General features: G+C 36.4%; 1 protein-coding gene across 1 annotated transcript in view; it reads left to right on the forward strand.

Moving 5' to 3' along the window:
* The window catches only part of LOC126092817 (neural-cadherin-like), a 310,348-nt gene extending 297,182 nt beyond the window's left edge, over positions 1-13,166 (forward strand). The window contains 2 exon segments of the mRNA XM_049908545.1: positions 12,139-12,294; positions 13,129-13,166. Coding sequence (XP_049764502.1) covers positions 12,139-12,294; positions 13,129-13,166 — 194 coding nt within the window.
* Positions 13,167-15,303: the final 2,137 nt, after the last annotated feature.

Consider the following 15,303-nt stretch of genomic DNA (forward strand, 5'->3'; position numbering starts at 1 on the left):
AAATGGTTGTGATAACATACTAGACCTCTTATCAACAAACAGTCCTGAACAAATAGAAAGTATCATGATCAAGACAGGGATTTGCAACCATAAGGTCACTGCAGCAAAACTGAATACCAAAACATCCAAATCCACCAAAAATAAATGTGAAATATATGTATTTAGAAAAGCAGACAAAATTCAATTCACAGCTTCTTATGAGAAAATATCCACTCCTCCCAAACTATGTAAGCTTCAGTCAGATGTGGCTTAAATTCGAAGAAATAGTATTGACAACAGTTGAGAAATTCATTCCAAGTGAATCAATAAGGTATGGAGGGATCCCCCTTACACCAAAACAGCCAAGACACTTTTGTAGAAGCTACAAAAAAAAGTATACCAGATTTAAAAGAAATCAAATCCTTCAAGATTGTTAATGTTTTGCATAAGCTTGACTTGACATAGCTCAGACTTCAATGCAAGATACTTTTAGTGGTTTCTGCAATGAAATTCTGTCTCAAAATCTGACAGAAAACCCATAGGGAATCTGGTCATATGTAAAGTACATCAGCAGCAGCACACAATCAATATCTTCACTGCATGATAGCAATGATAATATTAGCAGTGAAAGAAGATGTAGTAAATATTCCAGAATTCAGATTACAAACAGCTGCCAATGTGAGTAACTTCAAATCAAGTACTCGTTATAGTGAATCATCTTAATTCGTTAGGAAAGGCGAGTCTTGTAGTCCAAACCATATACCAGTTAGACTCCTTTTGGGGTACACTGATGTAATATCTCTATATTTAGCAATCATATTCAACTGCTTTCCAGACAAAAGACCAGTACTTAAGGGCCGGGAAGTTGCAAAGGTCACATTAATACACAAGGAATCAAATAGAAGTACTCCCTTGAACTATAGACCCTTATTATTGACATGAATTTGTAGTATGATTTTGGAGCATGTACTGTGTTCATTCATTATGAAATACCTCAAAGGTAATGATTGATTGACACACATTCAGCACAGATTCAGAAAATATTGTTCTTGTGAAACACAACTGGCCCATTATTCACAATAAGTTATTAATTCTATCAACTCAAGTTGATTCCATATTCCTGGATTTACGGATGGCTTTTTATGCAATTCCTCACACATGGCTTCCAATCAAATTTTGTGCACACAGAGTAGCTTTTCAGCTGATTGAGTGGATTTGTAACTCCCTGTCAAAAATGACAGTTTGTAGTACCTAAATGGAGGTCATCGAGTGCAAAAGAAATTATATCTGGCATTGCTAAGGATATGTTATTGGCCCTCTACTGTATCTGATCTGTTTAAATAAATTGGGAGAAATGTGAACAGCCATCTTAGATTGTTTACAGGTGATGCTGTGGTTTACTGTCTAATAGTCATCAGAAAACCAATACAATTACAACATGATTTAGACATGATATCTATAAGGTGCAAAAAGTGATAGTTGACCCTGAACAATAAAAAGTGCAGGTTCATCCAAATGAGTACTAAAAAGTATCCATTAAATTTCATTACACAACAAATAATACAAAAACAGTACTTAGGGATTACAATTACAAGCAACTTAAGTTGAAACCATCATGTAGGAAATGTTGGGAATGAGAATCAAAGATTGCATTTTATTGACAGAACACTTAGAATGAAGAAGTTCTGCTAAAGGGACTGTGTACACTAGAATAGTTCATCCTCTGCTAGAGTATTGCTGTATGGTATGGGATCCTTACCAGATAGGATTGATGGAGGATACCTAAAAAGTCTAGAGAAGGCCAATTTGTTTTCCATTATCACAAAATGGAGCATCATGGATAAAATATGTGAGCTGGGATTATAGTCATTAAAATCAATGTGTTCATCATTGCAGTGAAATCTTTGAATGAAATTTCAATCACTAACTTTCTTCTCTAAATGTGAAAATATTTTGCTGATGACCACCCCACATAAGCCAAAATGATCATTGTAATAAAAAAGAAAAATCAGAGCTTGCATGGAAAGGTTTAGGTGTTCATTCTTTCCACATGCTATTGGAGAGTGGAACAGTTGAGAAATAGTCTGAATGTGGTTCTGTGAACCCCCTGATAAGCACTTGACATGAACTGCAGACTACTGCAATGCAGATGATATAGATGCATCAAACAAAGTGACCCATAAATTAGTAAAAATAAAGCTGTAAAAATATTCACAAAATATATTTTTAATCATATCACAAACAAATCAGGCATTACACTTATTGAAGAGCATCAAGTGTTAGATTACTTGAAAAGAGAACTGGATAGTTTGAACTTAAATATAGTGACAATTATTGAAGTGTGACACAAGATCAAGAGTTCTAGTGATGTGTGTACAGTGTTATGAGCACAAAATAAAATAGCTAACAAGAAAATAGGAATGCAGGTGAATTACTATGAATAGCACAGTAAATGAACTATTACAGCCAGAATACACAGAAAACTATGAGCCACTACAACATTACAAATATGTATGCGAACTAGCTCTGCAAATGTTGAAGAGGTTGAAAAAAGTGTATGATAGAAAAAAATTCAGTACGTAACTGCAAATTACTTATATTAGATGATAGATAGACAAATCTGCATTTATAACATTTCTAATTTTAGAAGCAGATATGAACTGTATTTAGTTACTGAATGTAAGAGGGTCATTCTGAAAGTAATGCCTCCTATATTTACTAATGGAAATTACAGGAGATACAGAAATCACAACAGCACAGATAAACAGAGTAATATTTCAGCTGGAGACTATCATTTTTCCACATAGTCACCACCATATGTTATGCACTTTTGGCAATGATGAACCAGAGCCTCCATGCTGCACATGCAAAAATCGGAACCAGCTGAGGCTAACCACTTCCTTACATCTTTGACAACAGCATCCAAGTCTTGAAAACGTTCTCCCTCCAGTCCATCTTTCAGTGGCCCAAAGAGATGGAAGTCTGAAGGAACTAAATTGAGACTGTGCAGTGGATGTAGTATGACAGTCCAGCCAAATTTTGCAGTGAGTTGCATGGTTACAAAATTGGTGTGGAGTTGCAGGTGAAAGCTGGTCTTCTTCTTTGGCCTGGAAATTCGGACTTTCAGCTTAGTCAGTGTCATCTTGTAGTGTGCTGAACTGACAGTTTCTCCCGGCTCCAGAACATCCAAGCCAAGCAGACGCTGGCTCTCACAGGACACTGTGTACATCACTTTGCCTGTAGAGGGCTGTGTCTTGAATTTCTTCCTTGACAGACAATTCACATGTCATCATTCCAGGGTTGTCTTTTGGATTCTGGCTCTTAGTGGAGACACCATGTCTCATCGTCGATGGTGGTGCTATTCAGAAAATCATCACCTTCAGCTTTATATTGGTTCAGGAGATCTCAACAGATTTCCATTCGATGAGTTTTTTGTACTTCTGTAATCATCTTTTGGACCCATCTTGCACAGACTTTGCAATAATCAAGATGTTCCAACATTGTTTCCAAGGCATTACAGCCAATATTCAGCTTTGTACATGATTCTATGACCATTATCTGCCAATTAGCATGAATGAGTTGATCAAGATGCTCTTGATTGTGAGGAATGACAGCTGTGCAGTGTCGAGTGGGCCATGGCTTGTTATTCACACCATTTTCACCACCTTGGAAATGCGATATCCATCGTCTCACATTCCTCACGTCTATTGTATCATCTCCATACACCTTTAGCAAGCATTGATGGATTTCAACTGGCACAATTTCTTCAGCATTGAAGAATTGAGTCACACATTGCTGTTTTTTATGAGCGTCCATATCAGACTCCACTTTGGAACACTCCTCTGCTGGCACCAGGTACCGCAAAACAATGGAACCACTGGCAAATGAAAGAGAAAGCTTCAATCATTAGAACTAAACCAACGACATCTGACACAGACGTCCAAAGTCACCACAAAAAAATAGGAGGCATTCTTTGTGCAATGACCCTTTCATAGATTAAAGCTGAAGAAGCTGCATACTATACCAATGACATCTGGCACAGACATCCAAAGACACCACAAAAAATTGGAGGTGTTTTTTGTGCAATGACCCTTTCATATATTAAAGCTGAAGAAGCTGCAGAAAGATAAAAATTCAAAGACATAGGATGTAACTAAGTTGAAACAACTGGAGGTTGGTGAGAGCAAGATTAATTCCTAGATATTTGAAAGCATCTACTTATTTGATAATTTTTGCATTGCAAATTATATCCTTCATTTTTTTCATTTTTCCTACTGATTTTCATTACTTCATTTTCTGTTAAGCTGCCTGCTTCTTCAACTACTCTCTGCCAGGTATTTAGGTGTTCTTCCAATTTATGCTCCATTTTCTTCCCAAATCATCCCATCATCCGCATATGCTGTGATTTTCATATCATTTGCTTTTGCCCCTTGGCTGGCTTTACTTATAATGTTGTCCATGACTATATTAAAAAGTACTGGTGAGAACACACTTCCTTGCCAAACCCCTGTTTGATATAAACCACTCTCAGTTTTTGCCATATATTATAACACAATTCAGGCATTTTTGTACATATTTCTGATTCTCAGTTGTTTTCCTTTTAACAATTTCAGTCTATTCAAACCTTCCCATAACTCTTTCCTCCTGACAGTGTTATATGCCCTTTTTATATTTATGAATGCAACTGCAGTGCATTGTAATATTTGTTGTTCTTCTCTTAATTGTGGTTTTATGTTATTCCTGATTTTCTGTAAAATTATCTTTTCATAAAATCTTCATGCAGTGGCACAGTGGTATTGTTCATCTATAATTCTCACGGAGTACCTTGTTACCCTTCTGAAAGATAGGTGCAACAGTTGCCTTTCTCCGGCCTTCAGGAATCTTTTCAAATGTCCATATCATCCTCCATTCAACCTCTGAATTCTGATACATGCTGAAGCTTTAATCATTTCCACTGTGATGTCATCATTTTCCATTTCTAATACAGCTTTCTCTACATCCAATATTTGCAAATATTCTCTTTCTGTTTCCTCTGTGATAGTGATATTTCTTTCATCTCCCTCTGTCTCACCACATATTTATTTCACTCTGTCTATCACATAGTTTTGGAATTATTCTTTCCATACTTTCAAAACTCCTTCTTCCTTCTAGATGGGATTTTGTTCTTTGTTGATGGCTTCTGAAGTATTTTCTTTTTGCTTCATTCCATCACCTAATACATGGTATAATATTTCTTTGTCATCCTTAAAATTCTCCTCTATATCATTTATGAATTTTTCCCAACACATCTTCTTACCCAGTGCTACAATTTTCCTTACTGCTCTGATTAGTTATTTGCAATAATGCTAATAGCATAAGTAGCTGAACCTAACCATTTCAGCAGACCATCAATGTGTTTCTTCCAGTTCAATTTCTCATCAGTGCACACACCCAGAAATTTTTAATATTCTGCCTTAGTGACAGACTTCTGTTCAAAGTCTACATTTATCAATGGTGTTATGCCATTTACTACACAGAATTGTATGTACTGAGCTTTCTCAAGACTTAATGAGAGTCCATTTGCAGAGAACCACTTAATAATTTTCTGAAAAGCATTATTTACAATTTCCTCGGCTGATTCTTGTTTGTTGGGTGTGATTACTATACGAGCAGTAAGGAACCCAAGACTGTACCCTGTGGAACGCCTTTCATGATATGTCCCCAGTTAGAGAGACTGCTGATTTTTGTAGACTATCTATACAGTTAATTTCAACTTCTGCATACTTCCAGTTAAACATGAATTAAACCATTTGAGCACAGTAATTAAGCTTATCTAGAAGAATTTCATGGTTACACAGTCAAAAGCCTTTGAGAAATCACAAAATATCAGAATGGGTGATGTTCAGTTATTCAAAGCATTTAATATTTGATCAGTGAAAGCATATAAAGCATATGAATAGCCTGACATTTTGTTAGTACTTCATTTTTACAGATATGTGATGCTACTCTTGAATATGTTACATTTTCGGGAATTTTGGATAAAGCTGTCAGAAGTGAGATTTGGCAATAGTTGTTAGCATCAGACCTATCCCCTTTATTATGCAATGGTTTAGCAATAGCATATTTCAGCCTGTCTGGAAAAATGCCATGTTTCAGTAAGCTGAGAATCCTACTTATCTGTTGGGAACAAGCCTTTAGCACTCTGTTGGATATGCCATCAATTCCATGTGAGCTTTTTTTACTTTTCAGTGACATTATTATTTTCCTAATTTCAGTAGGAGAGGTGGGTTGAATTTCAATTTTATCAATTTGCATAGGTATTGCCTCCTCCATATGCTGGCTTTCGTTTTCTAATGAATAGCTGAATCATATTTTCTCTTTAACACTTAAAAATGATTGTTAGAAATGTTTTGTGCTTCTGACTTTTTGTTAACAAACTTTTCATTGAGTTTGATAAAAATATAGTCTTCCTCTGCTCTTGGTTGCCTTTTTCCCTTTTTACAATATTCCAAATTATTTTAATTTTATTATGAGATGTGCACATACTTCTGGACTTCTTAATAACTTTTCTTAATGCAGTGCAGTAGTTTTTGTAATGTTTCACTGTTTCTGGATCATTACTCCTTCTAGCTATAAGATACATTTCCCTTTTTTGTTTACAAGATATTTTTATCCCTTTAGTAAGCCATCACATTTTGGATGGTTTCTTACAATTATATTTCACTGTTTTCATAGGGAAACTGTTTTCAGATGTACTCACAGTGGTATTATGAAATAGGTTAAATTGTAAATTAGCATCAGGTTCCCTCTACACCTCATCCCAGTCCAACTGTTACAATCTTTCCCTAAAATTTTCATTTGCTAAATCGTTAGTTAAATCACTATTTTGGAGGACTGTTTTGCATTACTGTATGGAGCTGTGTCATATACTGTAAGTGGCTGTGCGTCATTATCAGACAGACTATTCTTAACAGAAAAAAGGATTTATTTGATTAAATTTATCTTGGTCTACAAAAATATTATTTGTCAGTGTGCTGCTTTCCCATATCACCTGAGTAGGAAAATCAATAACTGATGTCAGGTTGAAAGAACCAAGTAATACTTCAAGGTCAAGCTTTCTATTGGACTCTTTCAGAAAATCTGCACTGAAATTCTTACAAACAATATTTTTTATCCCTCTGTCTGACAGATAGCACAACAAAGAATCCAAGTTTATTTCAAAAATAGCTGGTAATTTCCCAATTGGAACCTATACACAGCTACAATTATAAAAGTACCATTGTTTAGTTTAAGCTCACATGAACATATTTCTATATATTGCTCTACACAATTTTTTTTAATTTCAAAACTTTTCACACTATGACAGATTTTAAAATATGTGGCAACTCCTCCTCTCTCCTTGGTGTCTCTTCTTACATGTTGCACTACACAATTTTTTTTAATCTCTAAATTTTTCACACTATGTCAGATTTTAACATGTTGTTGCTGTGTAACATACACACCTCAAAAAAAAGTTTTGCATCACTTTGGTCCCAAGAGTTCTGGAACCTGTACAGAAATTTGGAATAGAGATCAACATAAACATCATTTCTGCCCTTTTTATGGCTCATGAAAACCACACATTGCATGGTGTACTACCATACAGCAAGACCTTCGGAGGTGGTGGACCAGATTGCTGTACACACCGATACCTCTAATACCCAGTAGCACATCCTCTTGCATTGGTGCAAGCCTGTATTCATCGTGGTATACTATCCACAAGTTCATCAAGGTACTGTTGCTCCAGATTGTCCCACTCCTCAACGGTGATTTGGTGTAGATCTCTCAGACTGGTTGGTGGGTCATGTTGTCCATTAACAGCCATTTTCAGTCTATCCCAGGCATCTTCGATAGGGTTCATGTTTGGAGAACATGCTGGCCACTCTAGTCGAGCGATGTCGTTATGCTGTAGGAAGTCATTCACAAGATGTGCACGGTGGGGGCACGAACTGTCATCCATGAAGACAAATGCCTTGCTAATATGCTGTCAATATGGTTGCACTATCAGTTGGAGGATGTCATCCACGTATCGTACAGCCATTAAAGCACCTTCCATGAGCACCAGCGGCATACATCAGCACCACATAATGCCACCCCAAAACAGCAGGGTACCTCCACCTCACTGCACTTGCTGGACAGTGTGTCTAAGGCGTTCAGCCTGACTGGGTTGCCTCCAAACACGTCTCCGACGATTGTCTGGTTGAAGGCATATGCGACACTCATTGGTGAAAAGAATGTTCCATTTATTTATTCATTTCCATTCAATTTATTTATTCATCCAGAAATCTTGTTGTGTTATTACACATAGATGTAGGATAAGTTACATTTAACGTCCTTTGATACACAAATATACTTATTTTGAAGGTATTCAGTTACATGCATAAGTATAGACAGTCTTAAGATAAACATTTATATAAATTATATGTGTACATAGTGAATCATAACTTTTTGGTATGTTACATACAGTCATCAGATAATGATTACAGAGTAACACTATTTACATTGGTTATCATAAGTGCAGATGAGCCATAACAAGGAACAGTTATATCTGTGAATAGAGTCAAATAAGTCAGTTGAAAGTAATATTTTAACACATGCAGTAAAATACATTACAAAAATTGTTTTATATTACTATTCATAAATTCTTCCACTGAATAGAAGCAGTGCTTCTGTAGGATTGACTTTATTTTGGATCTGAATCCTTTCTGGCAAGACCTGACATTTTCGGGTAGCTTCTTGTACAGAAGTACTCCCCTGTGCCTTACACTACCTTGCCCTTTATGTAGCCATTGATCAGCTATAAATATGTCATTGGAATGATGAGTATTATGATAGTGAACATCTCTATTTTTTGTAAATATATGGAGGTTTTCATGAATAAAATACACTGTTTCATGAATATAGATACAAGGCACTGGCAAAATACTGAGCTCCTTAAAGGGATGTTTAGTGGTGGAAGACAGGGGTACTTGTTTCATTGTCTTAATTATTTGCTTTTGCATAATAAATACATTTTTATGGGAAAAGCCCCAAGAAGGAATGCAGTATGTAATTATTGAGTGTACTAATGCAAAGTAGGCACATTTTAGTGTTTCGATATCACAGATTTTACTTAAAATACTAAAAGCATAGCACAAACTGTTCATTTTACTTAATAATTTATCTTTATGTATGTCCCACTGTAGTGTGTCATCTATCCACACTCCAAGGAATTTTGTGGCTCTTTCTCGCTGTATGGGCACATTCTCAATCCTGATATCATCTATCACAGATGATACCTTTTGTGTCGAGTGGAAATTTATATACACTGTTTTATCTTTATTTAGGAGAAGTTTGTTTTTGTTCAACCAGTTTACCAGACTACAATTTGTATCAGCAATTGTGGAGTTGAGTTGATGAGGACAGTGATTTGAAAACAGTATATTGGTGTTGTCAGCAAACATTACCAGTAGACCTTCCTGAATGCTTTGGGGCAGATGATTGATCAATATTAGAAATAAAAAGGGACCAAGTGTAGAGCCTTGGGGAATACTTTGTCTTACAACTTGCTCCTCTGATTGAGCATTTTCACCAATTTTTGATGTAATCACTACTTTCTGTACTCTGTCTGAGAGATATGACCTAAACCAGTCATTGCAATTTCCCCTAATCCCATAACGTAGTAGTTTCTCCAAAAGCAATTCATAGTTGACAAGATCAAAAGCTTTACTGAGATCAAGAAACACACCTGTCGTGTGTTTTCTATCATTGAGTGCCCTATAGATTTCATTTAAAAATGAGTATAATGCTCCATTTATTGATCTCCCTTTCCTAAACCCAAACTGGTGAGGACTTAGTATGCAGTTACTTTCCAAGAAATGTATAACACAGTCATATACTGATTTTTCGAGGACTTTTGATGAGCTTGATAAGACTGAGATGGGTCTGTAGTTGTTTACATCACTCCTTTCTGTTTTTTTAAACAGAGGAATAACTTTTGCTGCTTTAAAAATTCTAGGAAATTAACCTGATGATAAAGAGCAGTTTATTATATCTGACAGTGGTTCACACACATGATGGCAGACTCGTTTTAAAAGGCAATCAGATATACCATCAAGACCACAGGAATGTTGCAGATTTCATTTGGTGTGACTGGGTCAAGGAAAATTGAGTGCAGGAATACTGCTGAACCTGAGTTATGAGTGAGAGCAGGAGTCTTGATTAAAGAAGAAAATTTGTCACCAATATTTGTGTTTTGGTCATTAAATATTTCACATAATTGCTTAGGATCAGTGATAACACCATCCTGATCTTTAATACAGTTTATTGAGCATGTCTTGTCTTTTTTGCCAACTGTTTCATTTATCAATCTCCATGTGGCTTTTGATTTATTATTGAGTTGATAATGAATTGCCTATTATACATTTTCTTTGCTTCATGAATTACCTTGTTTAGAATTCTTTTATACTGCTTGAAATAGTTACGGAATACCTCACTGTCTATAGTTTTACTGTAGTCATATAGGAGTCTCTTATTTCTGCAAGAGGTTTTTATTCCTGGTGTTAACCATTTGTTATTGGACAGTTGAGATGTGTAGTTTTTAGTTGTAAGTTTGATTGAGAATGCCACTTCATAGCATTGTTGCAAGATATTCATAAATTCATTAGCCTTTCTGTCAACATTGCTGGCACAATAGACACCTTTCCAATCAGCTTTATGGAGCAGAAGTGGAAATGTGCTATATTATTTTTATTGCCAGTTGATCTTTTGTAAGTCTGTTGGGGAGGTTCTGTCTGTCTATTTGCAACTTACATGGTCATATTCAGTATCAAGCAGTTGTGATCTGATATACCATTGGAGATGTTGTCCAGTTTGCAGACAGATGACATGTCAGTGTTAACCAAAACAGCATCTCTTGCAGAGGAACTGGTATTAGTTGTTCTAGTAGGTTTTATGTTTAAGTTTATCATGTTATAACATTGCAATATATTCACTATTTTCTGGGAAGCAGTGGATTCTACTAGGAAATCTATATTAAAGTCTCCACATAAGATAATACTGGGATATTTTAAACTGCACTGTTGTAGTAGCATATCTAGTTTGGAGGTGAATATTTGTATGTTACCATCAGGTGGTCTGTAGATACATATAACTAAAAGCTTAATAGATTTAACTTCTACTGTGACGTGTTCAAAATGCTTTTCACAGTTCATATGCTTGGTTTTCAGTAATGGATTACATTCTACATTATCTCGAGCAAGTATCAGACAGCCACCTCCATTTTTATTAGTTCTGCAAAAATTGTTAACCATTTGAAAGCCTGAAAGGGAAAAATAGGCAGCTTCAGTATCTTTAAGCCAATGCTCGGCTATACAAAGCACATCTATAGTGTCTCTAAAACTTTCTAAAAATATTTGTAGTTCTAAACTTTTGTTCCTTATGCTTTGCATATTCTGGAAGAAAACACAAAATTTTGACTTTTTATGTGAGTACCCCTAATATCAGACAGACACAGGACATTCACATCTGCCTTGATTTTGGGACCACCAATCAAAATATAGGCCTTTTGTGGTTTACCTAAGTTGTGTAAGACAAGTGCCATGGCATTTCCTTTCAAAAGGACATGCCCAGTGTCTCTCCTCATCAATCCTCAATGTTGATGAGATGTTGAACCTTACTCTCTCTTCTGTTCTTTATTATTGACCACAGGACTGCAGTACAACTGCTATTGCACCAAGGAACAGTGAACAATGTGAACAGTGAGACAACAAAACAAACCTAATTATGTAGTGACTGCTAATACTACCTTGTTTCCTGTCATGCTGAGCAGTAGTAATTATACACAGACTGTAAGTTTTCTTGGTCATTGTTGCAATAATGTTATGCTGAAAATACTTCTGAATCTTATCAGTATGATTTGCCTACTGACATTTTCAGAGATGTTGCCATGTAATTGTTGTTGTAGAGTGACTCAAATATATAATCTGTTTATGATAAATTATATAACTCACATTTAGATATTTAAATACACACATGTTAACATACAAAAACATTGTTGTTTCTGGCTAATGGAACCACTGCTGACTTTTTACATATAATAATCTGTATGAAGTACAGCTGAAATTGTTTTGTACTTCTGAAATCTTTATTCATTGTTTTCAGCTCTCAAACCCACCTCTGGACCAAATATGAAATGTCTAATTACCTATAAAAATAGGATTGATGCTGAGCTGCTCTCTGAAAATCAAGATGATTCAAATGTATATTATTATGAAGGTGGTGGGTCAACATCAAGTTCATTTTCATCTTTGTGTGCAGGTACTTATATTTTATCCCTAATATTTTGTTGGTTACTAAGCACTTTTGGCTCAACTGAGCAGATGGTCATTATCTGTTGGTATGTTCATTACTTCATTTAGTCTCTGGATGTTCTATATTGAGTGAAATTGAATTAAATTATCCTATTTCATCATAATTTCTTGTACAAAATGTTGATTTGTATTGGTTAACAATATCACGCATAAGGTGGTATCAGCAAGAAAGATGTATGGTGTTTGGTCCATAACTGATTTCCAAGAAGTTACTTTGAGCTTTCCACACCCTTAGTTCCTGCCGCCCCCCCCCCCCCCCCCCTCCAGAGAAAGGGCAAAGAGGTAGGTATATCATCTAAAATACCAGCTTAAGTGCATGAATAGAAGAATAAATGATTGTAAATTGGGGTAATGGTTGAACATGAGATTCTGGTAAGTGAAACCTGACCAAAGGGAGAGAAGCTATAGAGAAAGGTAAATAAAAACATAAATTATAAATTAATAAAAATATATGTTATTAACATGCTAAAGAATGTTTGAGAGAAGAATGTCAGTATGTTAAGCAATTTAAGGGCATATTAGTTTGTAATACAGAACATCAAAAATGCATTATAGCATGTTATCTTAATCTTATGCAGCAATACAACTGACACCAAAATATATTTGTTCTGCAGAAACTGCAAAAAGAACATTATGTAAAGTTGATGACTGAGCCTCCTGTAGAAAGCTCTTTTAGGACTTAGAGATTCTTACACTTATGTGCCTATACAAAGAAGTCCAGAAAAATGTAGGCACATGTTGATAGTTAATACATTCAGAATAAAATGACTTATCATTGCAGTTTTGCACATTAGCAAAGCCCATTGTTTTCTCAACTGATCTAGGTGTGTGTTTCCGAGCACCTTAAAGTGCAGCATTGAATGAAGTAAGATTGTCGCTTGAGCAGCACAAGGCCATATCGCAGTGGTACTGGAAGTACAGAAACATAATGGGGGTACAGTGGCAATGGCGTAATGTGTACTGAACTCAGCCACAAACAAGTACAACAATGTATCATATTCTGGAGAAATCTGAAGCCAAAGAGTCTGTTCAGGGTGTGCATTAGGAAAGGTTTGGCTGATCAAAAACATCTACAGCTCTATCTTCCAGTGCCGCTGTGTCAAAATATTTTACTATGTCTCTTCATAAATCTGTGAAGTGAGGTGCACATGAAAGTGAGGTAAGGTGATCAAGTATATGACGAATTCTGAAGGCTGCAAAGTGGAAAGTGTGCATTCCAAGATCACTGCACACTATGAGTAAGGACAACCTGGATCAAAGGATGGAATACTGCAAGTGGCTTGATGGCATGCTGAATGAGAATGAACAGTTTTCAGGGATGATTATCTTGTCTAGTGAAGTGCAATTAAAATGGAACGGTACTGTAAATTGCCACAATTGCATGTACTGAGCTACCAAGAATCCTCATTTTCACATGAACAAACATGTTACCTACTGGGTGTTATTGTGTGGTAAGGTCTGTTATTGCATGATTTGATTGGCTCATTCTTCGTTGAAGGTACTACAAATGGTATCATCGTATGCTGCAAGCATTGATTTTACTTGCCATCCAAGAGGTGTATGGAAATGAAAGATTTTACCTACAACAAGATGGCACTCCACCTCACTACCACAGAGATGTCAGAGCCAACTTGAATGAAAATCTATCTCGATGATGGATAGGTCAAAAAGAAGCTTTCAGTACCCTCCATGGTCCCCAGACCTTATACCTCTTGGTAAAGAGGTATACCTTGAAAAATGAAGTTTCTCAACAGAAACCAGCTACACTGAAGGAGCTATGATAAACCATTGAGGCATACTGTGCAGCTATCACACCAGCAACACTGACAGCTGTAGTTTGGTCAACAGTTCAGTGACATCAATATTGATGGCTGCTAATGGGGGTCACTTTGAACACATAAAATAACCTGCCTCCTGTGCAAGAATTGTAACTGTGTGTCATTTTGTTCCATTAATATTGACTATCAAAGAGTGTCTACATTTTTCAGGACCCCTCTGTGTAGTTGCTACTTTATGATATTTGTGCTTAATAACAATAGTATAATTCAGCTTTAAAACACCTGAATGACGACGATAGTATTTTGGTTCTCCCAGCTGACAAAGGAAGCGCAACGGTGGTTATGGATGTGGCCGACTATCGGAGTAAAATTACTGATCTACTGGATCCGCAAGCATACAGGAAGCTGAATAATGACCCCACTAACAGCGTTCTCAGAACTGTGTTGCGGTTAATAAATAAGTCCTCCACTGAAGAAAGTATACAGAAAGGTCTCTGCAATTTGGTTGCGCTACCACCGAGGCTTTATGGATTGCCTAAAATTCATAAAGAAAATGCGCCGTTAAGACTGATACTAAGTGCCATTGGTTTGCCCACCTACTCGTTAGCCAAGTTTTTGACTACACTGCTAAAACCACATGTAGGCCGTTTGGACTCTTATATAAAGAATTCAACACATTTCATCAGCAGATTGAATGGCATAGTGGTCCAGCCGGAGGACATATTGGTCAGCTTCGATGTGGTATCGCTGTTTACCATGGTTCCACTTAATGATGTATTGGAACAGCTGGATCGAATTTTTCCTGCCGATATTTCAGAACTGTTCAAGTGTTGTTTGACGACCACATACTTCAAGTGGAATGAACAGTTTTATGAGCAAACGGATGGCGTGGCTATGGGAAGCCCCCTAAGTCCCGTAATTGCAAACTTCTTTATGGAGAAATTCGAAGAACAGGCCTTAGGTACTGCCAGCAAAAAACCAAATGTATTTTCTGATACATGGATGACACGTTTGTGCTGTGGAGACATGGTAGGGAGGAACTAAGCCGGTTCCACAAACATCTGAACCGTATAAACTCGAGAATTCAGTTTACAATGGAGGTGGAGGTAGACGGCTTGTGCTTGTTTTAGAAACGAAAATGGTAGTTTGGGCCACTCAGTATACCGCAAACCCACACA

This window comes from Schistocerca cancellata, chromosome 7 (assembly GCF_023864275.1).
Source record: "Schistocerca cancellata isolate TAMUIC-IGC-003103 chromosome 7, iqSchCanc2.1, whole genome shotgun sequence".
Taxonomy (NCBI): Eukaryota; Metazoa; Arthropoda; class Insecta; order Orthoptera; family Acrididae; genus Schistocerca; species Schistocerca cancellata.